Below are 26071 nucleotides of genomic sequence, written 5' to 3' on the forward strand. Positions count from 1 at the left end.
GCGATACTGCGCTCACCAGATTGTAAGCTCTAAAGAGCAGGGCCCTCTAATTCCTCCTGTATTGAATTGTATTGTAACTGTATTGTCTTCCCTCACATTGTAAAGTGCTGCGCAAACTGTTGGCGCTATATAAATCCTGTATAATAATAATAATACTGCGCTCACCATCCAGTCACACACAGCGATCAGTCCACTCTCTGTTCTGCACCTAGGTGACTCTAGCTGTCAGCACTCCCAAACCTAGCGCTCTGGATCCCGCTCGGGGTGCCAATATGCAGCAGTGGTGGTGCACACTGAACGGCGATGTGCCCTCACTGGTCTCCCCAATGCCAAAAGGAAGCTGTATCCTGTACAGCCTGGGAAAATGCAGTTCTTTCGCCACCTCCCGGCAATCTCCTCTCTGGGAAATGTAGTTCAAAAGCTCTTAAATTACACAGTGGCGTCTCTCCCCAGGACTACAGTTCCCACAGTGCATTGCTGACTGACTCAGTCTACTGAACTCTTTCTACAGCTCCTTCCTTTTGCTGGAATAGCTCAGCACCACAGGGCAGCAGCTGCAGCTGCAGCCAGGGTTTCTTTCACTCTCATTCTTAACCAAGCACACGGCTACAATTCTTTTAGATTGTTATGATACCAGAGAGACACCCTTAAGGCCTCCCTTTCACATGGGCTTTCCGATCAGGTCCGCCTGTCGACCTGATTGGATGCTCCATGTACCTCTATGGGCCAGCAGATGTCAGCGGTGACAAGTCCGCTGACACCTGCTGCTATCCGATCCAATCCTGTCTGTGAAATCCGGATGGATGGAAACCCTATTTTCCATCCTTCTGGAGGATCGGATGAAAACAGACAGATGGTCCATTTTTATCTGATCTCCCATAGAGGAGAGCAGGACTCTGACAGCTTCGTCGTCTCTGCAAAGAAAGCGGAGACGGAGCTGTCATCCGCCTGCACACCAGGGATTGGCAGATTGATCCCGGCTAAGAAAAACGTAGTCCGCCGAGCGCACCGCTCTTGTAAAAGGACCCTAATGGGTAAGATATTTGGCATGGGAAATATATTTTTCTGATATTTGTGTTGAGAGTATTTTTTGGTCATTTTAGATAAAAATCTCTAAAGCAGAGAAGTAAAGAAGGAAGTTCTTACCTCTTAGAAGAGTGAGGACGGTGCCTCGGTACAAACTCTGGATCCCTTGCTCCCGGTACAGTTGTTGGGCACAATCTATAGGTCCTGCAAACCTTTTCACTGAGCTGTTTGCCTGAGCCTGAGAGCGAGAGAATTCATAACTATAGCTAAAGGCATTTTAATGTATTAGTTTGGATGGAATGAGGGTTAGAATGGAGAATTGTGGGGAGAAATTATAGAAAAAGTAAAAAATAGGGAAGGAAAAAAAGAAGTGGCTGATTCACAGAAAGACAAAATGAAAGGGGTGATTAAAAAAAATAGTAAAATTAAGATAAGCTCCAGGAAAAGTAAAAGTCTTCCCTTGTAGTGGGGCTTCGCTCTGAATAAATTATGTCTGGGGGGGACTGGGAAAAAGCAGTGTTTCCTGCCCGATCCTCCACTTTCGCAGTATCATTCCTGCTGACACCTCCTTCTCTTCTGAAATCCAGCAGTCTAAGGTTCTCTGAAGTCATGAGGGTCTAATGCAGGGTTCATAGTCCTAAACTGGATGTGAGAACGCCAAGGGAAAGTCCACTCCCTGAGTGTAGGGGAGTGCCATTTACTGGGGAGTGAAGGATCAGTTTAATAGTGGGGCATAGTTCCCCCCAATGACCCCCATAATGGGGAGCTAGTCCTCTCACTCGCACCAATGATAAGGCACCATTCCTTCCATTGATACCAACGATGGGGCACAATTCCTCCCACTGATACCAATGATGGGGTACTATTTCTCCCACTGATACCAATGATGGGGTACTATTCCTCCCACTGATACCAATGATGGGACACTATTCCTCCCACTGATACCAATGATGGGGCACTATTCCTCCCACTGACACCAACGATAGAATACTATTCCACCCACAGACACCAATGATGGAGCACTATTACTCCCACTGACACCAACGATGGGACACTATCCCTCCGAATGACACCAATGATGGGACACTATTCGTCCCTCTGAAACCAATGTTGGGGCACTATTCCTCCCACTGATATCAAAGATGGGGCACTATTCCTCCCTCTGATACCAATGACGGGCACTATTCCTCCCACTTATACCATAGATGGGGCACTTTTCCTCCCACTGACACCAACTATGGAATACTATTCCTCCCACAGACACCAATGATGGAGCACAATTTCGCCCACTGAAACCAACAATGGGACACTTTTCCTCCCACTGGCACCAACGATGGGTCACTTTTCCTCCCACTGACACCAACGATGGAATACTATTCCTCCACAGACACCAATGATGGAGCACAATTTTGCCCACTGAAACCAACTATGGGACACTTTTCCTCCCACTGGCACCAACAATGGGGCACTATTTCTCCCACTGACACCAATGATGGGCACTATTACTCCCTACTATTAGCTAATAGCAATGATGGGGCATTGTTTACTCCCACTGACACCAGGACACTTTCTTCTCCCACTGGCCATGGTTTAGCCCCCTCTGAAGTTTGAAGGACAGTAAAGTGGCCCTTTGTTTAGAAAGTTTGGAGACCCCTGCCCTTGACTAAACAAGCATTTAATACAAGACGCAAGGGAGGATTTTTAGGTTTTCTGGAGTTCAGGTTTAATAAAAGAATAAGAAAAATATTAAAGTGAGAGAGATAAAGGAGAGATGGAATATACAAGGAGTAGTTAGAGAGAGAACTGGCTGATTTGATGACATAACCAAGGGTAGTATTTCTGTTCTAACACTCAGGCTTATTCAGTAAATCAGTATAGTGATTTGACTAGGGACATTATAAAGTGGGGGACATTAGAGAGTAAGCTCCACAGCGGTAGCACCAGTGATGAGTATGGTTTATGTGCTCTGTAACATTCTGCAGAATAAAATGATGCATTGTAGAAAAGTAAAATACATAACCTGAGCTGGCTTTCATTGTCACCTAACTGCCATGTATAGAAATTTAATTTTTTGGCAATCATACTTAGTGGGTAGATTAAAGTGAACCTGTCATTAACCTGAGCAACTTAACCTAAGTACTTGAGTGCAAGCATCATGGGATGAAAGTGCACGTTGATCAGGCTCTTTATCTGTACCTCTAAAATCTAATTTGGCAGGTAGTACCACCGCTGAATGTGACCCATTCAAGTGAATGGGGTCGCATTACAACTACCCTGCAGCCATGTGCAGTTGCGGCAAGGCGGTGCGGGCTTTGGGTTAAAACAGGTGGTGTTGATTCCTAGCTGCCTGTCTACTGTGAACCACTTTTTGGAGGGGCTGCATTTCAGCATTTTACAGAGCAAACTTTTCTGTAGATCATTGAGGAGCATACATTGCTTTGAAGGATGCCACCGATATGACTTTTCTCCATATTATACTGTGAATACAGACTATGACTCTGATCAGAGATTCCCAAGAAGAAAAGTACCATCCTTCACGTCACAAAAAGGTAGGTGCAGGTCCCTTGTGATGTCTAGTGTCAGATAGTTATGTTAGTGACAGGTTCACTTTAATGAGCAAACAATACTAACTTGAAAAGAAACAGTAAGGCAACCAACAGAAAAAACTTACATTTTGAAGGAACCTCACACCAGCTAATTCATTGGACAGGATGCAATGTGTAAGGCATCCAATCAAAATGTAATATTTAGAGATCTGACTACTGCAAACTAAAATCTGATTGGTTGCTGTGGCTTATGGCTCTGTGCACATCAGGCAGACAGTTTTGGCAAGTTTGTCTCTCACCTGTAGCAAGCATTTGATCCGCTCAGCAGGAATGACGATAACAGCACCGAACAGTCCTGCCAACATTCCCGCTGCAAAAACCTGACGGGGTCTAGAACAAAAAGAAGAAAAACATGTAAGCAGGTAGGTCTTTTTTTAAAGTGGACCTGTCACCTACACCTGTTAGGCAGCCATATCTCACCTGAGTAGCTCACTTGGATGGTTCTGCTGTAGCTTCTTTCCCAAACTAAATCCAAAAAATGTGACTGCCATTATAGGGGTCACACCAGCCAGGGGGGCCCCCATTCCTCTGTAGAGACCCCATAACCCCTAAGGGAGAAAAGCACATGGGATACTTTGTTATGGCAATGACCAGGTATTGGTGGACCATACTGAAGACATTCTCCAATATTCATTTTTTGATTGTACAGATGATGCATTATTTCCCAGGCTCTTTCACCATGGTGTCTGTGGAAAGAACTCAAACTGTGGTCCTGATATCATTCAGGGTCATTCGTTTTGATGAGGATAAGCTGATATGAATTTGTCACATGGAACAAAATATACAAATAGTGCAGAATATATTAACCACATAAGGACCGCCCCACGCAGATATACTGCGGCAGGGCGGCCCTCCTGTGCGAAGCAACTTACCTGTACGTCGGCTCGTGCTCTGGGTCTTGGGCGCGCGTGTGCAGCCGGTGAACTGCTTCCGCCAATCGGAGGGTCCGGCTCGTTTAAAGGAGAGGCAGAACAGCGGTCTGCCTATGTAAACAAGGCAGACCTCCGTTCTGTCAGAGCGGAAGATGGAGGCCTTGTGTTTCTTCTAAGCAAAAATACGGATCTCTGTCTTCCTCCAGTTAGTCCACCACCAACGCAGTTAGCACTCCCTAGGCGCACACCTAACCCTTTGATTGCCCCTGATGTTAACCCCTTCCCTGCCAGTGTCATTAGAACAGTGACAGTGCATTTTTTTTTAGTACTGATCACTGTATTGGTGTCACTGGTCCCCAAAAAGTCATGTAGTGTCAGATTTGTCCACCACAATGTCAGAGTCCAGTTAAAAATCACTGATCGCTGCCATTAATTGTAAAAAAAAACTAAAAACTCCATAAATTTATCCCATAGATTGTAGACGCTATAACTGCAAACCAATTAACCTCTTTACCCCCACCCGCCGTGCATATAATGCGGCACTCCGCCGCTGCTGGGCAAAGCGACGTATCCATTAGTCGCTCGCTCAGCTGCCTGTAGGCGTGCTTCCGCCCCCAAACAAAAATTTCAGCCAAGCGCTCACTCGACAGAGGAAGACTGGCGTGCTGCTCTCCTGGAGGCAGGGAACTCCAAAATGGGTGCATGAAAGAAAAAGGAAAAGGAGGCGCAAACACCTAGTGCATTACCCGTGGTACTGTTTAAAATGATTTAATCAAATGCTGAATGCATACTCACAAATATGAAGAATAGAAATCGTGTTACAAATTCCCGTCACACGTATGTTAGAACATGTCCTGGAAATTGTAACCGCTAACGCGTTTCGGGAGTCAAGCTCCCTTCCTCAGAGCTGGTCAGGTCATAGCTCCCGCCCCCGCTAGTTCCCTGGGGAGCTAGCACGGGTGACTGGCGGCTCCGATAGCCACCAGTCACTCACAATCAACCGCAGCAGAGGGAGAAAGACAGACGGCTGATGTAAACACAGCCATCTGTCATTCTCCCTTAGATCATCACAGATGCTATGTGAACCTGCTATGTAGGATCGTATGTTTCTGTGATGATCTAACAAGCCACGCCCCCTGACAGTTAGAATCATGCCCCTAGGGTCACCCTTAACCCCTTGATCACCAATAAAGTTAACCCCTTCCCTGCAAGTGTCATTTTGACAGTAACAGTGCATATTTATAGTAATGTCACTGGTACCCCCAAAAGTGTCAAAAATGTCAGTTTGGGGTCCGATCTGTCCGCCGCAATGTTGCAGTCCCGCAAAAAAAAAAAAAGAAACGCAGATCGCCGCCATTACTAGTTAAAAAAACCCCCAATAAAAATGACGTAAATCTTGCCCGTAGTTAGTAAACGCAATACCTTTTGGGCAAACCAATCAAAATATGCTTATTGCAATTTTTTTCCCAAAAAAATGTAGCAGAAAAATCAGCCTAAAATGTTAAAAAATTTTGATTTTTACATTTTTTTTGAGAATTTCATATAAAAATTATTTTTTTTTTTAAATTGTCGCTCTTTTTTTGTTTATAGCGCAAAAAATAAAAATCGCACAGGTGATCAAATACCACCAAAAGAAAGCTCCGTTTATGGGAAAAAAAGGACGTCAATTTTGTTTGGAAACAGCGTCGCACGACCGCGCAATTGTCCGTTAAAATCATGCAGTGCCAAATCGCAAAATAGGGCCTGGTCTTTGAGCAGCCAAATCTTCCGGGGCTAAAGTGGTTAATATACACCTATTGGAATTTTTTTTTACCAAAAATATGTAACAGAATACATATTGGCTTAAATTAATTTATAAATTAGATTTTTTACATTTTTTCATTGAGTAAGTTTTATAGCAGAATGTAAAAAATTTATATATATTTTTTTTCAAAACTGTTGCTCTTTTTTTGTTTATAGCGCGAAAAATAAAAACCGCAGACGTGATCAAATACCTCCAAAAAAAAAGCACTATTTGTGTGAGAAAAAGGACATCAATTTTATTTGGGTACAGCTTTGCACGGCCGTGCAATTGTCAGGCAAAATAACGCAATGCCATATCGCAAAAAATAGCCTGGTTAATAAGGGGGTAAAACCTTTCGGGGCTAAAGTGGTTAAAACAGGGAAGAAATAACTTAACTTCTTTCATTCTAACTGTCATTGCTTAGCACTGTGCAGTGATAAATAGTGTCCAGCACCACATGTTTAAAGTACACGAATCACAGGAGAAACAATAGAGGCTGTCATTACTAACCTCATTTTGAAAATTCTAATTACCTGACTGTATCTGACTGTTATACATCACAGCCATTCACCAAAAAAAAAAAAAAAAAATTATCGCTATAGTTGTTCTGGTTTAGACCACATTCCCATTGATCCGACTTGGACCACGACTTGTCAGCCTGACAAGTCGCGGTCTGTCACGCTCCCATTGTGTAGTACAGGAGCCGTTCTAATAGGAGCGACACAAGTCGCTCCGACTTAGAAAAAGGGTCCTGTACTACTTCGGGGCGACCTGGAAGCGACTTGCATAGACATTCATTTTATGAAGTCCTTACAAGTCGCACCGAAGTCGCACTGCACGCGACTTCACAGGTCTCCCCCTAAGTCAGAGCGACCTAGTGTGAACCGGCACTCATTGATTTAGAAAGTACTGGAAAATTGAGGCTGATCTCACACCTCTGCAGACATTAACACATGTTATGCTACTCATTATGTAAAGCTTGCCTTTGGGCTATACTGACAGCCCTCTTGAAATGTGATCTGAGATGGATGAGGGCGTTTGGCAGGAGGATATGATATGATTGTAAAAATGCTGACCCACTGCACCACAACCGTGTGCATTTCATGCACAATTGCGGCATGGCCCTATTCACTGAATGCAACATGCCGTTTAATTTATTCACAAAACAAAGCATCATGGCTATGGCAAGGGGTCAAGCCCCAATTGACTGCATTTTTTAGTTTAGGTGGGTGGTTGGAGGGCTACAAAAAACCAAAACCCCAGTGGCTGCCTACATGATCGAACCTTGATATTAACGGGTAAGTTCACTGAAAAAAAAATTATTTCAGGTAAAGCTGAAGTATGATTGGCTGACTAACCTGCTGTTTTTTTTTTTTTTTTTTTATTGCTTTACTTTATTGAATTTAAAATAAATACAAAAAGTGCAACAACAAAAAAAAGTGAGAGCCCTTCCAAATGTGCATAGCAGGTGTGCAGATCTGGCAACTCAGCCCAGAGAGTTCCAAGTAATAGAAGAAACTTTCAAATGGTTTACCTCACCAGCATCCATCAAACTCTGAAGCATTTGTTTAATGTGGAGGGACTCTTTAAATTTTTTAGATTTGGGTAGAGTGGTGACGGGTTGGTTTTTTGTTATCCTTGCTGACTGTGTCCCAACTAGGGAGATTCACTTTCACGACTTGCCGTTATCACCAATGTCACTGTGAAGGGAATTGAGGGTAATTCTGATATCCTGAGTTGCCACCAGAAGAGCAGTAGAGAGGTAATCCCCTCAATGGAGACATTTCTTCTTGTGACAGCTGTCTAAGATGGGATATCCTTCACAATGGAAAGATATCCTCTCACTTCCTGTTGAGCCTACAGGACAAAAAGTGAAAGGAAATCTGCCTAATGAGACACCATGATGGCTTTAACTCTTCCATACTCTATGCAAAGTAGAACAAAGTTTTGGCTTTATATACACATGATATGCATATGTACAGTAACTCACAAAAATGAGTACACCCCTCACATTTTTGTAAATATTTTATTATATCTTTTCATGTGACAACACTGAAGAAATTACACTTTGCTACAATATAAAGTAGTGAGTGTACAGCTTGTATAACAGTGTACATTTGCTGTCCTCTCAAAATAACTCAACACAGAGCCATTAATGTCTAAACCGCTGGCAACAAAAGTGATAGTTCGCTTGCTATGGGGGCACTCATGTGGGCTCGATCCTGAGCTGAGCTGTGTGCATCCATAGACACACACAGCGTGGCCTGGCCCCACCCCCCCTGCTCCCAGCTCACAGGATTTGACTGACAGCAGCAGGAGCCAATGGTTCCCCCACTACTGCCGAGTCTCCTAGGAGAAGAGAGAGAGGGGAGAAGAGATGTTGCAGATAGGCACAACGCTGGATTGAGATTGGGCTCAGGTATGTGTTTAACCATTTAAGGACCGGAAGGTTTTACCCCCTTAAAGCGGAGTTCCACCCAGTGAACCTTTTTTTAAAAAAAAATACCCCCGGGACAGTCAGGGCTAGTGCATTCCACAATGGCTAGCCTCTGATCTGTCCCGGTTCGCACTTACCTTTTAGAAGAAATACTTACCTTGAAAATGTATTCTCCAGCGCTGCCATCTCAGGTGTGGGCAGCTTGAAGCCAGCGCGATCCCCTTCTGTGTCCTCTTCCATCTTCTTCGGTCCCACAATGCACTGCACCGGCCCCGCCGTCACTTCCGGTGCCGCATCGTCATCCCTGCACAGCTTCTGGGCATGCCCAGAAGCTGCTTTGCAAGGTATCACGGCGCCTGCACCGGAACTGACGTCGGGGCCGGTGCAGGCGCATTGATTCCTGGGAGCGATGACGTTCAGCTCCCAGGAATCATTGCATGCCAGGAAGTGATGACTCGCCGCGGCTGCCGAGGGGAGGAAGAAGGAAGTAAGGTGAGTATATTATCTTCTAAACGAGGTAAGTAAAAAAAAAAAAAAAATTGCGATTATCCATTTGTTTTTCAGGTGACCCGGAGCGAGAAGATGGAGGTAAGTTTAATTTTAGGGTGGAACTCCACTTTAATGACCAGGCCATTTTTTGCGATACTGCACTGCGTTATTTTAACTGACAATTCGGTGGTCTTGCGAAGCTGTACTCAAATAAAATTGATGTCCTTTTTTCCCCACAAATAGAGCTTTCTTTTGGTGGTAATTGCTCACCTCTGCTGTTTTAAACAAAAAAAGAGAGACAATTCTGAAAAAAAAACAACAACAATATTTTTTACTTTCTGCTATAAAATACAGTCAATGAAAAAAAATTTAAAAATCAAATTTTTTCATCAATGTAGGCCAATTTTTTTTTCTGCTACTGAACATATTTTTTGGGGAAAAAATCCCAATAAGTGTATATTGATTGGTTTGCGCAAAAGTTATTGCGTCTACAAACTAGGGGAAAGATTTATTTCATTTTTATCTATTTTATTTTATTTTTACTAGTAATGGCGGCGATCAGCGATTTTTAGCGGGACTGCGACATTGCGGCAGACAGATTGGACACCTAACTGACACTTTTGGGGGGACCAGTGACATTACTACAGAAATCAGTGCTAAAAATATGCACTGTTACTGTATTAATGACACTGGCAGGGAAAGGGTTAACACCAGGGGTGATCAAAGGGTTAAGTGTGTTCCTAGGGGGTGCTTTATAAATATGTGGGGGATTTACTCACTAGATTAATATAGAGATCTGTGTTCCTAAATAGCAGGAACACAAGATCACTGTTTTCATCTCCGACAGAAAGGCCACCGCCTGACGTGTTTACATAGGCAGACCCCCGTTCTGTTTTATGGGGAGCAATTATGGGTGGCTGGCGGACATTGCGTCCGCTAGACCGGTTATTGGACGCTCCTCTGGCCAATCAGTGCGCGCGGCGCCCCCACTGCCTGTTACACGAAACGGCGTAGAGGTACGTAGTTTTGCGTAATAGAGCCAACCTGCCGTAGTAAAAGTGCGGCGGCTGGTCCGCAAGAGATTATGGAGGGGGGGGGGGGCAGCTTTTGAAAGTTTTTTTACCTTAATGCAGAGAATGCATGAAAGCATAGCTCACAACTGTCCCCAATTTGGAACAAGATCCATCTGTCCCTCTTTCCCCTCATTTTGGTCTGATCTATATAGTCCTATATAAAATGCACTTTTTAGCTTTCAAAAGTTTGCATCCAATTTCTAAATTGCTGCATTTTTAAAAATTCAAAAAGCCAAAATAAAGTAAAAGCAGTGGTAAAATAAACACTTGTGGGTTTATCTAATCTTTTTCTGTAGCACCCTCCTAGGTAGGTGCTAGAGAGTGAGTGAGTATAGTTTTTGGCTCTGTCTGCCTATCAGAGGAGCAGCAGGTAAATTCTATATTCTCTCTGCTTAAAAGGGAGCAGGATCTGTGAGTTAGGTCTGCTCAGTGTGCTCAGGGTGTGATTCGTATGGTCTAAGGGAGTGTCCCAACTGATCAAATGGGGAGGCACATTGGACAGTGGAGGAAAACTGGCCAATGACATGCAGGCTTTTGATACAGCTCCAGGGATTTGCACAGACTGTTTTTTTCTCGTTGTGGGGGCAGGGTATAAAAAGCCAGGAGCACATGAGGTAGAGGTCTTTGGTGGGAAGCCGAGTCCCAGGAGAATCCAAAAGTGTCAATCACCAGCAGTCCTCTAGGGGGCAGAGCTACATATTTATTTGTAAAATTCTCCTTTAGGGTGCCGTGGCAGGGGGTGTGTCCTATGCCTACATAGTTTTGCTAATAGGTGTCCCTCATTCCCATCTCAAAAAGTTGGGAGGTATGATTTTAGGTAATGTAAGGTAAGGTAATGTAAGATAAGGTTTTTGTTGCTGTCTGGGCCCCCATTAAGTTAATTCAACCTCTCTAATTTTGATGTTTATTATTATCATTGAAAGTGAAAGTTGAAAAAAAAAAGCCAACATTTTGGGTTGTCTCTAGAAAAGTAATAGAGGGGAAATGTTCCAAAGGGGACACTAGTTTTGGTGACCTGGGGGTCCCCAAGGAATTCCCTTAATTTAAGGTGACCAGATTTTTAAAAGGAAATCCAGGGACATTTTTTTTTTTTTTTTATTCGCAAATGGTAAACTATTTTATAAGCATATTTTTCTCAAATTATATATGCAGTGTATGTGGTATGTGTTTATGGAATGAATGTATGATTACCTTATTTCTCACTTTTCGTCCATGAGATAAAGATATACTTTGAATTTTTTGAGATATGACTACCAAATGTTATGAAGATAAAATAGAGAAAAAACAGAGTGCAGAGTTCAGGAGTGCGTTACATGCAGGAAGAATGCAGGGCTAAGTAGCACTCAGGAGCGTGCTACATAAAGAATGCAGGGCTCCGGAGTGCGCTACATAAATAATGCAATGCTCAGCTGTGCCCAGCGATGCAGCCTCGCCAGTGTCTAGCGACGCAGCCTCGCCAGTGCAGGGGATCAGAGAGAAGAGGAGAGCTGTCCGGATCATCACACAGGCTGGTGTCGCCCACTTTGTCAACTTTAATTTGAATCTCCGGGCGCCTGCCATCAAACAAGCCCCGCCTCCTGGATCGGCTCCTACCTATGATAGACCGCACACGTCCCAGCATTGGACAAGTGTGCTGTCTATCAAAGGGGCCAAACCAGGAGGCGACAGCTGGTGCCCAGTGATTCAAATTAAAGCTGACACAGTAGGCGACGCTGGCCTGACTCCCCCCCAATGTGTGGCATCTGGGGCTGACCACCCCTCGTTGGTATGCCACTGGCTTCGGCACCCCCCTCTGCACTGACCGACGATCGGCCCTGCACCTAGCGCCATCCCTGCAATCCGGAGAGAAATCCCGGGACAGACTGGCTCCAGGGACAGTGTCCCCAGTTCGGGGACGTCTGGTCACCCTACCTTAATTTGCAGGAAATTCCTCTCCCTTCCTGTTTGTCTATGGGACAGGAAGTAAAAGGAAATCTCTGCAATAGGACAGAGATAGCAGGGGTTCTAACCCTCCCTTCCTCTATCCAAACTGGAAAATAAAATTGCCTATAGCTATACTTTAAGGTAAAAAAAAAACCTTTCCTTTTTAACCACTTTAAAGCGGTTGTATCCTCAAAAAAAAAACCCCTGCAGGACAAAGACATATTGAGCTAGTATACATCGCTGAGGCAGCCGACATCTTCGATCGGTATCTCTTTTGGGCTCGGTGGCTCCGACACTGTGAGTGGCCGGAGCCGCGATGACATCACTCCCGCGCATGCATGCGGGAGTTCACTTTCCGGCAAGGAGCTCTGAAGGTCTGCCTGACCTTCAGAGGGCATGCGCCGCTGGTGTCAGCGGCTGCATGCAGGGCAAATGTCTCCTAAACCGTGCAGGTTTAGGAGATATTCATTTTTTCCGACAGGTAAGCCTTATTTTAGGATGAGTGGCCGGAGCCGCGATGACATCACTCCCGCGCATGCATGCGGGAGTTCACTTTCCGGCAAGGAGCTCTGAAGGTCTGCCTGACCTTCAGAGCGCAGGCGCCGCTGGTGTCAGCGGCTGCATGCAGGGCAAATGTCTCCTAAACCGTGCAGGTTTAGGAGATATTCATTTTTTCTGACAGGTAAGCCTTATTTTAGGATTACCTGTAGTTAAAAGTTAAAAAGCGGAGTATACTACCGCTTTAAGGCTCCATTCACACCAATGCGTTTTTTTCATGCTTTTTTCAGAAATGCAGGACATTTTTATAACATGGGTTCCTAAGAAACACGCTCACATCAATGTATTTTTTCACCTCTGCATTTTTGGAAAGGGTCAGGGACTTTTTTAACCGCAAAACTGTGCTTTTTTGTTGGTTCAATAGACTTCAATGGAGAAGCTGCATAAAAGCATGTAGCGTGCATGTACTAAATTTTTACCACTAATTTGCCGCAATTTGCAATTTTAAATCTGCCCAACAACAAATTTTCCACAAAAAAAAAGCATAAAATACGCAAATTGCGGGGAAATTGCGGTAAAAAAACGTGGAAAGCACAGCAAAAAGCACTACAGAAATGCTGAAAAGCAACATGCCTAGGTGTAAATGGAACCTTAGTTTGACACAGAGAGGCTTGACATAAGATTAACATGCTTTTTCTTTGGATTCGTTAAATGCTGCATGTCCAAGAACTCTTAGTAACAGATTCCTTTTTGTTTGCACTCAACAACCTAAATTTAGACACCAGCTGCAAGGATTTGTCAACGAATAAAAAGAAATCACAAAGTGTTAACAGGTGTAGGAGAAACATTATAACCATCCAGTGTATAAAGGATTGCAAGATTTTACCCGCTATGATTTGCACAGCATAATGTGCCCCGATGAGGCTGTGAATTGGGAAGTAGTTTGTGTTTTTTATTTCTGCAGATTATTGCAAACTGATGTTCTGTTTTAGGAAGATATGACATCCCATCTCCTTCCTGATTGGTCACAGATCCCGCCCTGGCAGACAGCTGGGCTCTGGCACCCACCCCAGTTCAGGAAGAAGGGGGTGCATTACTCCTGAGTTAGTGACTCATACACAATACATGTCCAGGCGGTGGATAAAGTACAGAGCGAGGAGGCCCTGCACCACTCAGGTAACATACAGCAATCAGGAAATCAGTAACTGCAATTTGTCTTCTTGTCACTGTCTGCAATACCAGGGATTTTCATTAATGTTTGGCGGAGGAACTTTTTACACAGCTAAAATCAACTTATTTCATATAGAGAGCCTTTACTGGGGACCCTGACAGCTCCAAAGTGCTGTACATATTATTCGTTGTAAAAATGCTACAGAAGACTGTTACAGAATAGGAATGTACAAAAGTCAGAAACTGCAAACTTCCTTCAGGAACTGGTCCGAGACTGATCAATGCTGTGACCGTTCAGAGACTGTATACAAGACTGTGACCGTTCAGAGACTGTATACATGACTGCGACCGTTCAGAGACTGTATACATGACTGTGACCGTTCAGAGACTGTATACATGACTGTGACCGTTCAGAGACTGTATACATGACTGTGACCGTTCAGAGACTGTATACAAGACTGTGACCGTTCAGAGACTGTATACATGACTGTGACCATTCAGAGACTGTATACATGACTGTGACCGTTCAGAGACTGTATACATGACTGTGACCGTTCAGAGACTGTATACAAGACTGTGACCGTTCAGAGACTGTATACATGACTGTGACCATTCAGAGACTGTATACATGACTGTGACCGTTCAGAGACTGTATACATGACTGTGACCGTTCAGAGACTGTATACAAGACTGTGACTGTTCAGAGACTGTATACGAGACTGTGACCGTTCAGAGACTGTATACGAGACTGTGACCGTTCAGAGACTGTATACATGATTGTGACTGTTCAGAGACTGTATACAGGACTGTGACCGTTCAGTGACTGTATACATGACTGTGACCGTTCAGAGACTGTATACATGACTGTGACCGTTCAGAGACTGTATACAAGACTGTGACCGTTCAGAGACTGTATACATGACTGTGACCGTACAGAGACTGTATACATGACTGTGACCGTTCAGAGACTGTATACGTGACTGTGACCGTTCAGAGACTGTATACAAGACTGTGACCGTTCAGAGACTGTATACGAGACTGTGACCATTCAGAGACTGTATACATGATTGTGACTGTTCAGAGACTGTATACAGGACTGTGACCGTTCAGTGACTGTATACAAGACTGTGAGCGTTCAGAGACTGTATACACGACTGTGACCGTTCAGGGACTGTATACACGACTGTGACCGCTCAGAGACTGTATACAGGACTGTGACCGCTCAGAGACTGTATACAGGACTGTGAGCGTTCAGAGACTGTATACACGACTGTGACCGTTCAGGGACTGTATACACGACTGTGACCGCTCAGAGACTGTATACAGGACTGTGACCGCTCAGAGACTGTATACAGGACTGTGACCGCTCAGAGACTGTATACGAGACTGTGAGCGTTCAGAGAGTGTATACGAGACTGTGAGCGTTTAGGGACTGTATACGAGACTGTGACTGCTCAGAGACTGTATACGAGACTGTGAGCGTTTAGGGACTGTATACGAGACTGTGACTGCTCAGAGACTGTATACACTACTGTGAGCGTTCAGAGACTGTATACAGGACTGTGACCATTCAGAGACTGTATACACGACTGTGACCGTTCAGAGACTGTATACACGACTGTGACCGTTCAGAGACTGTATACATGATTGTGACTGTTCAGAGACTGTATACAGGACTGTGACCGTTCAGTGACTGTATACAAGACTGTGAGCGTTCAGAGACTGTATACAAGACTGTGAGCGTTCAGAGACTGTATACACGACTGTGACCGTTCAGGGACTGTATACACGACTGTGACCGCTCAGAGACTATATACACGACTGTGACCGCTCAGAGACTGTATACGAGACTGTGAGCGTTCAGAGAGTATATACGAGACTGTGAGCGTTTAGGGACTGTATACGAGACTGTGACTGCTCAGAGACTGTATACACGACTGTGACCATTCAGAGACTGTATACACGACTGTGACCGTTCAGAGACTGTATACACAACTGTGACCGTTCAGAGACTGTATACACGACTGTGACCGTTCAGAGACTATATACACGACTGTGATCGTTCAGAGACTGTATACGAGACTGTGACCGTTCAGAGACTGTATACGAGCCCGTGACCGTTCAGAGACTGTATACATGATTGTGACTGTTCAGAGACTGTATACAGGACTGTGACCGTTCAGTGACTGTATACAAGACTGTGAGCGTTCAGAGACTGTATACAAGACTGTGAGCGTTCAGAGACTGTATACACGACTGTGACCGTTCAGGGACTGTATACACGACTGTGACCGCTCAGAGACTGTATACACGACTGTGACCGCTCAGAGACTGTATACGAGACTGTGAGCGTTCAGAGAGTGTATACGAGACTGTGAGCGTTTAGGGACTGTATACGAGACTGTGACTGCTCAGAGACTGTATACACTACTGTGAGCGTTCAGAGACTGTATACACGACTGTGACCGTTCAGAGACTGTATACACGACTGTGACCGTTCAGAGACTGTATACACGACTGTGACCGCTCAGAGACTATATACACGACTGTGACCGCTCAGAGACTGTATACGAGACTGTGAGCGTTCAGAGAGTATATACGAGACTGTGAACGTTTAGGGACTGTATACGAGACTGTGACTGCTCAGAGACTGTATACACGACTGTGACCATTCAGAGACTGTATACACGACTGTGACCGTTCAGAGACTGTATACACGACTGTGACCGTTCAGAGACTATATACACGACTGTGACCGCTCAGAGACTGTATACGAGACTGTGAGCATTCATTGAATGTATGCAAGACCGTGACCGTTCAGAAACTGCTGACATCACTCTGACTATTCTTCAACTTTCGACATGACTGCGACCGTTTCAAGACTATGGCTGTAACTGTGACTGTTCCGAGACTGTGGGCATGACTGCAGCCTTTGTGAGACTGCAACCATTCCAAAACTGCGGACAAGACTGTGACCATTCCGAGACTGCAGACATGACTGTGACCATTCTGCAACTGTGAACATGACTGTGACCATTCCGCATCTCCAGACATGAATGACCATTCTGGGACTGTGGACATGCTACAGGTGTGGTTGGAGACTAGAGGCTAGGGTTGCCACCTCATCACTTTAAACCCAAGCACATATTAATTACATAGCCCCAGAACCTGTGCAATTCATATGTGTTTGGGTTTAAAGGGATGAGGTGGCAACCCTACTAGAGGCATGTTGCAGGAAACAGTCAAACACTGGCCCATACATGGCTAGATTCCTCTAGTTCAGTCGGAGCAGATGGAGGAATCCACACTGCCATCTTTTGTTTTCTGGTAGCTGCAGCACCCACAGATGCCTGAATACTCAAACAGTGATTACAGCTGATAGGATGCAGTCACAGGTCAACCAGCTAAGTCAATTTTTAAATCAACATTTAAGCCAGGAGATGCTTGTAGGGCCAATGAATTTCAGCAGGCATCAGCCAAATATTAAACCAAAAAGGGGATGAGCTTATGTTTAGCACAAGCCCAGATATTAGCTTTCATTGCTGAGCTAATGAGCTGCAGGCGAGAGATTCTTGTCCACTTAACTGCATGAATATATAAAGGGGTGGTAATGCTGATTACATCATTGACCTAATATGGCCATGTGCCCATATTAGGTCATTGACGTCACAAGCATCCCCGCCCCATTGTGTGTACCTCCCACCTGCAGCTCTTTGGCCCAGCAATAGCAGCCAAACCTCCGGGTTAAAACTGAACCCTAACTCGTTACCACTGGAATCGTGTTACATCAGACTGCTAGAAAATATCTGTCATTACCAAGCCTTTACAAATCAATTCTTCCATTACTGACTGTTACTGTCTCATGCAACCTGTTGGTCACTGGTTGGACGTCAGGTTTTGGGTCTATTTATAAAGATCTTTAAAAGAAAACGACTCTTGTTTCACTGCACTATTCTAGCTATTGCTGCAAACATTTTCCTACTCCACTAGGTAAATTGCTTGCCTTAGGGTGTTGCGGTGTCAGAACACTAAGTAAAAAAAATTGTAATGTGTGTAAAAACAATTAAAACAAAAAGGCTTTAAGGAAACATCTTTTTCTAGCTTTCTGTCTTACAAAATAATAGTCCATGACAGGATTACTGTGGCATAAACCATGGTGGGATCTCAGGGGGTTGTTCACAGTCTCTTGACATCACTCAAGCTAGGCTGCTAGTTGCTAAGTGAAGTTAGTTTTTTTTTCTGTTATCACTGTAATCAGTAAATTGGCCTTCAATTGCTTTGGGTTATTCACAGGCTGTAGATTTGATTGCACTCCTGCTTTCTTAATGTTTTCAGAACATAGGATAGGGAGACACAAATGGGTAGCCTGAATAGTTATTGAGCTCTAGCCAATCCATCGGAGGAATGACCAGCAGGTGGCTGGGGAAGCTAATAAATAGTGTGGGCTCTGGGACAGATGGGTCTTCTTGCTGCAGGGATTCCACCAGACTGGGTGGGGGTTGATGCCTTCCCCAGCAGGCATTTCTACTGATTCAAGCTAGCAGTCATCGAGGTCCCAGCTGTGGGCCTACACCTGAATCCTCTCTGACACCCCGAGATTTCACGTGAGGGATCTGGTCCAAACAATATCACTTAAATGCAGCTGGAGGAGGCCAAGAGTGTGCAGCTGCTCTATGGTCTTGTGAGTACTCTATGGCCTTGTGTGTACTAACTGTAATACAAGATCCTGGTGGCTGTGTACTTTCGGGATATCAGTGCCAGTGTAGATCTCTTAGGGGGGCTGCTCGCACAGGATCCTTGTTTCTGGCCTTCCCGCTGTCTCAAGGAGGAGAACTGTATACTGAAGCTCAGCAGAGAAAAAGTCTCAGGGAAGCTTAGTTCAGATAAGAGTGTCCTTTTGCTTTTGACTCTTATATCCTGGAGTATCCCATACCCTGCACCCTCTCACTGTTCAAGTTATTAGCAATAAATCATGAAAATGATTTCCCTAGACTGCTTTCTGCTTGTGTCAATGTGCTTGGAATTTGTGCTGTGGTGTGCTGGCAGACCCTGCGCTAGTGGGAAAGAACTCTGGTCATTATCATTATTGGTTTCATTATCCTCCTCAATCATTTGGAGGTTGTGTTACAGATATATCACTAAATCATGACTATTTCTCATATAATAAATTCTGCTATAATCTAATTTTAGAGATTGGTACATACCTGCTGGGTGACAATCTTTCGGAAACAGTCCGCAGTGCTGTTATAACGAGGGGCTACACCTAATTCAGGTCGGGCTTGAATCTGTAGATTCACCTACAATGACATTGTTACATGGTTAAGTCTTCAGTAAATGTAGAGGGTCTCAGCTTCTGAAAATGCTAGTTGCAAAGGGCATGCAGCCAGAAAATTTAAAGTGAAATCATGACTCTTGACTTTAGTGCTTTTCCTAGGTAAGTGACTCAAAACCATAGACAACGTGGCAACTAACATTTTCAGATTCAGATCAGCAATGGCCGCCCATATATTTTTCTCAAGACAATATGTTTTAAAGAATAATTCCAGGAATGGGATTTTTTTACATAGTTATATTGATCCAGCGTAACTATGCATATACCATTCTTGTGGGATCCCCCCTAAAAGCTGAAAATCACTGTTTTAGACATTGCTAGTTCTGTGATCTCCACTAGTTTCTGGTTCCATTCCAGGCAGCTGCCTTGCTGCTTTGTGAACACAGGAGGCCAGCCACATGCTGTCCCAGGGATGACTGACCTCCTTATTTTCTGTTCTCCAAAGAGACAGGAATTGAGGGGAAATCATGCTATTGGGGACACAGGCATAATTTTTAACCCTTCCAATGCAAAAACAAAACAAGGAAAATTGCTGACGTAAGCCTTATACTATGTACGCATGCTAATGAACATTGGCCACATGTCACCTATGAATGATGACAGAATATCTGGGGTTCTCGGTAGATCTCTCACCAATTGTTTTTCCTTGGTAGATATTTGTCTGTCTACTGTGAGCCTAAATGGTTTTACCATTTTGTAGTTGCCCAGATGGCAGCAGACAGGACTGTGAGTCTTCAGGGGTTTTGAGAATGGTATAAATGATAAAGAGTAGTGTCTGTAGTCAGCAGGAAAAAGACCTCACCCAGATCTGTGACTACAGATAGAAGGCAAGAGATCACAGCGCATCTGCTCTACCCTGTTAGAGTCTTATCTTCCTACAGAGCAGCTCCACGGATCTCTGTAACAGCTATAAAATGGTAAGTGTCTAGATGATATTAGAAAAAAATGAATAATTTAGAACAAGGTTCTGCAATAGTGGATTAATGTAAATCTTTAATGGTTAGAGCCTTCATCCTTAAAGTGGGTAAAGCTGGGAAGAAACAGAACTTATGTTAAAAATGATATTGTCAGTTTTTTTCCATTAAAGAGATTTCCCATTATTTCCTGTGTAGGAGAACCGGCAGGACAATTTGTTAGCTGATTTTCCTGTTCCTATTTTCTATATTTGTAAGTTTGGCAATGGTTGGTGGCTCCGTAACGGATTGTCAATATTTTAGTTATGTGAGGTAATCAATCACCATCTAGCTGTTTAGGAGATGCACCCACAGGTATGAAAAATGGGAATGTATCTCCCATGCCTGGGGGGGAAATTATGTGCTAAAGGGTCAGCAGACCCAAAAGTGGTATTTCAGTTGTAGGTATACCTGGTGGGCCGGGTCAGCCCCTTGATTTTTGTCATGGATACTCTAACAATAAGATCTTTCCATCATTCCAAACTCTGCTTGTCCATCTGGAAGTTTTGGTTGGTCTTGTCCATCTTTCTATGTTCCAGCTCCCCAAGATAGTCACAGCAATACACCAGACCCGGAAACTCTGTGCATAAATCTCACCAATAGTCCCCCAAGTGATATAAGAAAATGGCAGGTGGTTTAACTCTCCAGCAGCTACCAAACACTAAAAAATTAGTTATGGGTGGGTTCATCCTTTAAGCTAATGGTGACACTTTAGGTCAGTGCAAACTCCAGCATGGAAATTGCTCTTTTTCCATTCCAGCAACCAAGCAACCACCATTCTAATTTCGAAGGAATTATAGGAAACAATGCAACAGAAACGCAGTACCTGCTGTTAAGCAACAAACATTTTCCAACATAGTAGTAACAGTCAGAACCAATGACAGATGACTTCTGCATGCATAAATAGTGAGCACAGCGGTCACAAACAATTTCTAAGCTGTCCCTTGAACACATGTTCAACAGTAGTGAAAAGATGACTCACCTTTATGGTGTCAAGAGGCTGCCCAGCCAGTGTGAGACACACTCCCCCCATTCCTCCAGAGATGAAATGTTTAATATAACCCAGAGGGTGAGCTGCATTCTCAGTAGACATGAGTGTGAGCTCAGATGAGCCGTGGATGGAGTGTGATGCCGGGTGATAGTGCAGGGTGTGAGATATTGCAGGGAAAATACTGTGGGAGGAGAGTGTACAAGGGTGCAAGGCTCGCAGGCCAGTACAACTGATGGTGCAACTAATGTGTCATTGCCAAACATGCCACTGTCTAGAGGAACCAGCAACTGCTGAGTAGTGTGCAAGGAAAAGTAGTAAGAGTTTAGCGATAGTAATGTTAGTGTTGTATAAATAGCACTCTTTATATTAACTGTGGAAACCCTTGCAGTGTCAACACTTAATAAAGGATGCGCAGAATAATTTACTCTATAATAGAATATTGTAAAAGGGCAGCGGGTTATACAGTAACGCCGGTCATGTGGCTTCATTCTCCAGACTTTAACCTGCCTGGCAAAAGCATCACATTCCTGTGCCAAATTCAGCTTTCACACAGTGGCACCATACTGAGGAATGACATGCTTGCTGCCCAGACAACTGTACTTTACACTTGTCCTTTCTGCTCACAATTCCCCACTTTTTTTTGTATTTCAAACCATATCTACATTTATGTTTTTCTACATTTATTTTATTTTTTTTCATTTTTATTTTGCTGTTAGAATTCAAAGCCACTTGTATGGTTTTGGATGCTCTTAAACAGCCAAAAATGATGATTATGTTGAGTTTACAACTAATCCAACACATTTCCAATAATCAGCAATGAGAAATGAAACTACACTGCTAAAAAAAAAAAAAATTAAATGAAAGCTTTAAAAACACATCCGATCTCAATGGGGAAAAATATCATGCTGGATAGCTATACTGATATGGACTGGGTAATGTGTTAGGAAGGAAAGGATGCCACATCGTTTGATGGAAATGAAACTTATCAACCTACAAAGGGCTGAAATCAGACACCCCAAAAATCAAAGTGGAAAAAAATATGCAGCAGGCTAGTCTATTTTGCTGAAATATCATTGCAGCAACTCAAAATGGTACTCAGTAGTTTGTATGGCACCCACGTGCTTGTATGCATGCCTGACAACATCGAGGCATGCTCTTGAAGAGACGGATGGGGTCCTGGGGTGTTGATCCTCCCAGATCTGGACCAGGGCATCACTGAGCTCCTAAACAGAATGAGGTGCAACCTGGCGGCGTCAGATGGACCGAAACATAATGTCCCAGAGGTGTCCTATTGGATTAAGGTCAGGCGAGCGTTGGGGACATTCAATGGTATCAATTCTTTCATCCTTCAGGAACTGGCTGCATACTCCCACCACATAAGGCCGGGCATTATTGTGCACCAGGGGGAACCCAGGACTCACTGCATCAGCATATGGTCTGACAATGGGTCCAAGGGTTTCTTTCTGATACCTAATGGCAGTCAGGGTGCCATTGTCTAGCCTGTAGAGGTCTGTATGCCCCTCCATGGATATGCCTCCCAGACCATCAATGACCCACCACCAAGCTGGTCATGCGGAACCATGTTACAGGCAGGATAACGTTCTCCACGGCTTCTCCAGACCCTTTCACGTCTGTGCTCAGGGTGAACCTGTCTCATCTGTAAAAAGCACAGGGCGCCAGTGGCAAATGCTGGTCGAGCTCCATGGTGCCGGCAGTGAGCACAGGGCCCACTAGAGGCTATCGGGCCCTCAGGCCACCCTCATGAAATCGATTTCTGATTGTTTGGTCAGGGACATTCACACCAGTGGCCTGCTGGAGGTCATTATGTAGGGCTCTGGCAGTGCTCATCCTGTTCCTCTTTGCATAAAGGAGCAGATACCGGTCCTGCTGATAGGTTAAGGACTTTTTATGGCCCTGTCCAGCTCTCCTAGAGTAACTGCCTGTCACCTGGAATCTCCTCCATGCTCCTGAGACTGTGCTGAATAACACAGCAAACCTTCTGGTAATGGCACATATTGATGTGCCATCCTGTAGGAGTTGAACTGCCTGTGCAACCTTTATAGGGTCCAGGTATCGCCTCATGCTACTGGTAGTGACACTGACCCTAGCCATATGTAAAACTAGTGAAAAACAGTCAGAAAAGATGAGTAGGGAAAGAAAAGGTCAGTGGCCTCCACCTATAAAACATTCCTGTTTTGAAGGTCTTCTCATTGTTGCCCATCTAGTGCACCTGTTGTTAATCTCATTAACACCAAAGCAGCTGAAACTGATTAACAACCCCCTCTGCTACTTAACTTACCAGATATCCCAGGAGTTTAATTGACTTAATGCTATTCTCTGATCAAAAAGTGTTCCTTTAATTTTTTTTTTTAGCAGTGTATATTTTTATCCAAAAAGTTTATGATAAACTGCTTAGTGAGCCTGTTTAAAGCGGATCTTCGTTGCATTTGAGCACTACAAACCAGAAGCACAATTTAAATAATTTTTAATATTCAAAGCAAACTCCCCCATCCGTATATCCATCCATGTTTTCATGCTTTATTTTGTTGTGAAATCACTTTGAAAAACACCCCCTTAGCCTTTCTGGCCATGGCCATCTTGAGTAAGGGAAAATTTTTAATTTGTGGAGTTGGTTGGTGCCTCACACCAAGGGGGGTTGGGACTTTGTGGGCAAGTGAGTTTATATACAAGGATGTAAATAAAATTGATTTATTTGAAAAAGATTAAACAAAAGGTTGAGTTCACATATAATTGTGCATTCATTAGTGTTGGGTTATAGACCCAAAGTGAGTAGGTGAATAAAGTTTTTGAAAAGTTTCATGACATTTGTGGTATGTTTACTTATTGGGATATTTTTCTCTGTTCTTGATTAATTTAGTCTGTAGTAGTATGTAGTAGTTGGGTGAAGACGTGGGGGGTGGCAAACTCAGAGGTGGCAGCCCTAGATGTCACTGCTACCATTTACAGATCCAATGACAGAATATATGGAAGGTAGAGGCTCCTTAAGAACCAATTTAAAGAACTAGGCCGCAAGTTAAAGGGAAGAACCTCCAATATGATAATCTCTGAAATATTGCCTGTGCCATGCGCAGCGCAGGAAAGACAGGCAGAGATTGGAGAACAGAATGCATGGCTGAAGACCTGGTGTAAGAAGGAGGGATTTGGGTTTTTAGAGCACTGTGCTGACTTTTCATTGGGGTACAACCTATATGCTAAAGCTGGTTTGCACCTAAATGGAAGGGGGTCTGCTGCATGGGCGCAGGAACCGGGGGGGACGGGGGGGACGGACACATCCCCCCCCAGGAAATAATGCGGGGGGAACAGGTATGGGGAAATCCTCCCCAGTTTAGTACTTGGAGAGTGCTGTTAACTACACCACGAACAGCGTAGTCAGCACTCCGGGATCTCCTTCCGGTTTCACTTAGTCCCAGGTCTTCTCCTCTCTCTCTCCGTGGCCATGGGTGAGTTGCAGCTTTTCTGGGGGGGCTTGCTGGAGTCCCCCTACCTCTGCAGGCAGGCTTGCTCAAAACTTTGTGCAGCTTCACGGTTCCTGTAGGCAAGGAGTGACAACACAGACCGCTAGCTTTTCTCTCTTTTCTTCTCCGTCCCCCGGGACTCCCCCCCTCCCTCTCCTCAGCCTCTGCAGGCTCAGATTACAGGCAAAGAGCTGGACAGGCAAGCACAACAGCGAGCAGCCTAAGGCCCCTTTCACACATGCTGTCCGTTTGTCCGTTTTTCATCCATCCGTTGACGGATGAAAAACGGAGATCAATGCATCTCTATGTAAAAACGGATGACAACTGATGATCATCAGTTAACATCCGTTTTCATCCACTTCCGTCAATGTCCGTTTTTTTGAACGGATGAATGCCCTATTTTTCATCCGTCAAAAAAACGGATCGGACGAAAAACGGATGACAACGGATGAAAAACGGATGAAAAACGGATAACAACTGATGAAAACGGATAACAACTGACGAAAAACGGATGAAAAACTGATGACAACTGACGAAAAACGGATGAAAAACTGATGAAAAACGGATGAAAAACTGATACATTTGACGTGACTGAACTGATGAACTGAACGGACTGTATGTGTGAAAGGGGCCTTAGCCACCCAGCAGCAGGCAGCTGCATGCATGCGGGGCTAGCTAGCTGAGAAGCCTTGCACCCCCACTCCCCCCTTCCCTTGCACCCCCATCCAAAGCACAGCAAGTTCTGCTTTAGTCGCTGCTTTCTCGTTTGTCTCAATGACCCCAGACCCCCTTCATGTTCCTAGGAGGAGGGGGGGGGGTGCGACAATACAAGGGGGTTCTGCTTCACAGATCAGCCAAGTATTCTGGGGATCCCCCCCTCCCCACCCTTAGCTGAGCTAGATTTTTTTTTCTTTCTTTAATTAGGCTTGGTATTAGAGACACAGAGAAGGCTTTGCTACTTCTGGGTGTGTTGTCAGCATGTGGACTTGGGCTCTATTTCTAGAGCAAAAAAGGAGAAAAAAGTGGGACTTTAAATGAGTTCAGCTGAACATATATAATTTTTATTTGATGTATAATATGTATAGCCTGAAAGATCTCAGAAATCGAGAATCAATCGGTAATTAGATGTTAGGTAAATAATTAATTATATGGGACATGACAGATATGGCTCTCAATAAGACTAGCCAAAACATTATTAATTGAGCGAATACATGTAGAAATGACATATCTAAAACTAAAATTCATAAATACACGATTTATTGTGACAACAGATATTCCATGGGTGCTCAGTCTACCAACATATAAAGTTGATATACAAACTTTAATGTGACCCAGAAAATGGGGACCACTAGGACGTTGACACAAGTAACAATCCAATATTACATTCACAATCTAGAATATGACATATACAAATCCTCATCTCAAATAATGTACACAGAATA

General features: G+C 44.1%; 2 protein-coding genes across 2 annotated transcripts in view; one reads left to right on the forward strand and one right to left on the reverse strand.

The window, feature by feature from the left end:
* LOC309559643 (mitochondrial carnitine/acylcarnitine carrier protein-like) overlaps positions 1-21460 on the reverse strand; it is a 41629-nt gene extending 20169 nt beyond the window's left edge. The window contains exons 1-5 of the mRNA XM_082262987.1: positions 21145-21460; positions 19082-19174; positions 4053-4180; positions 3872-3962; positions 1147-1264 (exon numbers count right to left, since the gene is read on the reverse strand). Of these exons, the coding sequence (XP_082119113.1) occupies positions 1147-1264; positions 3872-3962; positions 4053-4180; positions 19082-19174; positions 21145-21255 (541 nt within the window). The 5' untranslated portion in view covers positions 21256-21460. The remainder of the gene's footprint in view (positions 1-1146; positions 1265-3871; positions 3963-4052; positions 4181-19081; positions 19175-21144) is intronic.
* The window catches only part of LOC309560572 (uncharacterized protein), an 89090-nt gene continuing 76727 nt past the window's right edge, over positions 13709-26071 (forward strand). Inside the window, exon 1 of the mRNA XM_082264197.1 lies at positions 13709-13883. The gene's annotated coding sequence lies outside the window, so the exon portion shown is untranslated. The remainder of the gene's footprint in view (positions 13884-26071) is intronic.

This window comes from Pelophylax lessonae (assembly GCF_965119305.1).
Source record: "Pelophylax lessonae genome assembly, chromosome: 7".
NCBI lineage: Eukaryota > Metazoa > Chordata > Amphibia > Anura > Ranidae > Pelophylax > Pelophylax lessonae.